The 1977-nt window shown below is 34.4% G+C and overlaps 1 protein-coding gene across 2 annotated transcripts in view; it reads right to left on the minus strand.

Annotated features, from left to right (window-relative positions):
• LOC117469816 (type II inositol 3,4-bisphosphate 4-phosphatase-like) overlaps positions 1-1694 on the minus strand; it is a 17548-nt gene extending 15854 nt beyond the window's left edge. Inside the window, exons 1-2 of one of the 2 annotated variants that reach the window (XM_034114259.1) lie at positions 1606-1694; positions 802-884 (exon numbers count right to left, since the gene is read on the minus strand). In XM_034114259.1, coding sequence (XP_033970150.1) covers positions 802-810 — 9 coding nt within the window. In that variant the 5' untranslated portion in view covers positions 811-884; positions 1606-1694. Of the gene's footprint in view, positions 1-801; positions 885-1482; positions 1501-1605 lie in introns of those variants that run through there. The other variant, XM_034114261.1, reaches the window with a different exon arrangement.
• Positions 1695-1977: the final 283 nt, after the last annotated feature.

Below are 1977 nucleotides of genomic sequence, written 5' to 3' on the forward strand. Positions count from 1 at the left end.
GTATTTTAACGTTTCCTCTGGTTCCCAGTGTCTTGAATTGACAAATAAATTACTTTTTATCGGGTTTTAAGCCATTTACTTTTTAGATATTGGTGCTGTTTGACTCTATATTTTGCCCTAATGAAGGATTTGAGTCATGGGACACTTAGAGCTGAAGTTATCAGAGAAACAGTGTTACAAAAACACAGATTTTTAAGCAGAAATGGATGAATTTAGTGTTTTAACAGTTTCTTCTCACTGTATCTGTGTGTTTAGGTGAGGATGAGTCATATCTGGATCTTGAGTTATAAGAGAAACAAACTGAGCTAACGTTAACCCAGAACACAGCCTATCAGGACGTCCGTTTTAAACCAGAAGAAACACTGATTTTTAACGAATAACTGCCTTTTTTTTATTTTTTTTAAATCAGTGGGTTTGTTGGTTTTGTCGAGAGAATACATCTGTGGCTAAATTCATCTTTTGTTTGGGGAGAAGCAGAAAACTACAACTCCCATGATCCTCTGCTTCCAATGTGTCTTTGATTACTGTTATTGTTGTTATTGAGCGCCCCCTAGTGGCAGAAAGGTATATAGAGAAAAGGAAAAACCCAGTATAAGTATAACATTTTACTATTTGATGTCTTAGACTCATGGTTTTCATTTTGATGTGGATATAGAGTTAAAAAAAACAATCATAAAAATGACAGACCTTTGGGTTTCCATTTGTACTTTTAACTGTTGTTATTCTCAGGAGTTTTGATTTAAAGGTGACTGCCGACTCAAAATGTGAAGTGTAAATAAAATAAAGTAGAATCTGTCTGACCTTTCTCATGTCGTCCAATCAGCAGCCCCCTTTCTTTCAGGGAGTTTCTGGATGTTCCTTCTGTCTGTCATCTTCATCCAGGTCTACGCAGAAAAATATTAACATACTGTATGTACAACATGTTAGTTTTGTAGCATGTGGAAAGTGATAGAAGGCTATTTCTTTACTTTTTTACCCTAAATATTTGATTTTCTGTGACACATTTGTGGGAATATTGGGTTATAACTCTCACAAAATATAAGCAGGTGATAGCTGGGATGGTAGGCAAATTAAAATATGTAGCTAGAAAATAACATATTTTACTTAAAGGGGTCCTATTCTGCTTTTTAGGGGGTTTCCTTTTCCTTTTCCTTTAAAAATAAAATGTAAATAATAGTCTTAATAAAGTGTAGAAATAGAAGTAAAATACCTGCATTCATAACATTACTTAAATAAAGTGCTGCTGTGACGAAAAAAGCAACACATAAAATATATCTTATCTTATCTTAAAAGTACAAAGATCAAAAAGTACTTTTCAGAATAAAACAACAACATTGTACTTAAATACAGTAAACGTAATATACATGCAACACAAGGTAAATACGACATTTTAAAACCTTATAACAGCCAGCATTACATTCTTTTGTTAGTCTTAATTAAAAAATACTAAGTATTTATTAGCCATCAAAGCGTTGAACTCACCTTGTTGACACGATGGTACACTTTTAAAACACAACGGTTATCTTGGTAAAACGGCTCCATGTGACACAAAGTGTACAAGATATAATATGTTTACATGAAAGGAGTTAAATCAACATTTCTTACCGGTACGAATTACAACATTTATGAGATTAAATCCAATTTTCGAGCCGTTGTTTGTTGTGAGAGGAAAACAGAGTGGGAAAAGCGTTGGACTGCTGAAGTCTCGCGAGAACTGCAGATCTCCCAACTGCAGTACTCACGCAACACCACAAGATGTCGCGAGAAAGAGGAACACATTTCAATAACAGTTCAATAATGCACCTTTTGTTATTAACTGTGCTGAGAATTAACAGTATACAGAGGTGGTAGAAGTACTCAGATCTGTTACTTTTCCTCCACTACATGTATTTAATACCTTTAGTTACTTTGCAGATCTGGATTAAATCAGGAAGAAATCACTACGGATTATCAAAGACCCCCATCACCCCAGCCACA

The sequence above is a fragment of the Trematomus bernacchii genome, unplaced genomic scaffold (genome assembly GCF_902827165.1).
Source record: "Trematomus bernacchii unplaced genomic scaffold, fTreBer1.1, whole genome shotgun sequence".
In the NCBI taxonomy this organism is placed as follows: domain Eukaryota; kingdom Metazoa; phylum Chordata; class Actinopteri; order Perciformes; family Nototheniidae; genus Trematomus; species Trematomus bernacchii.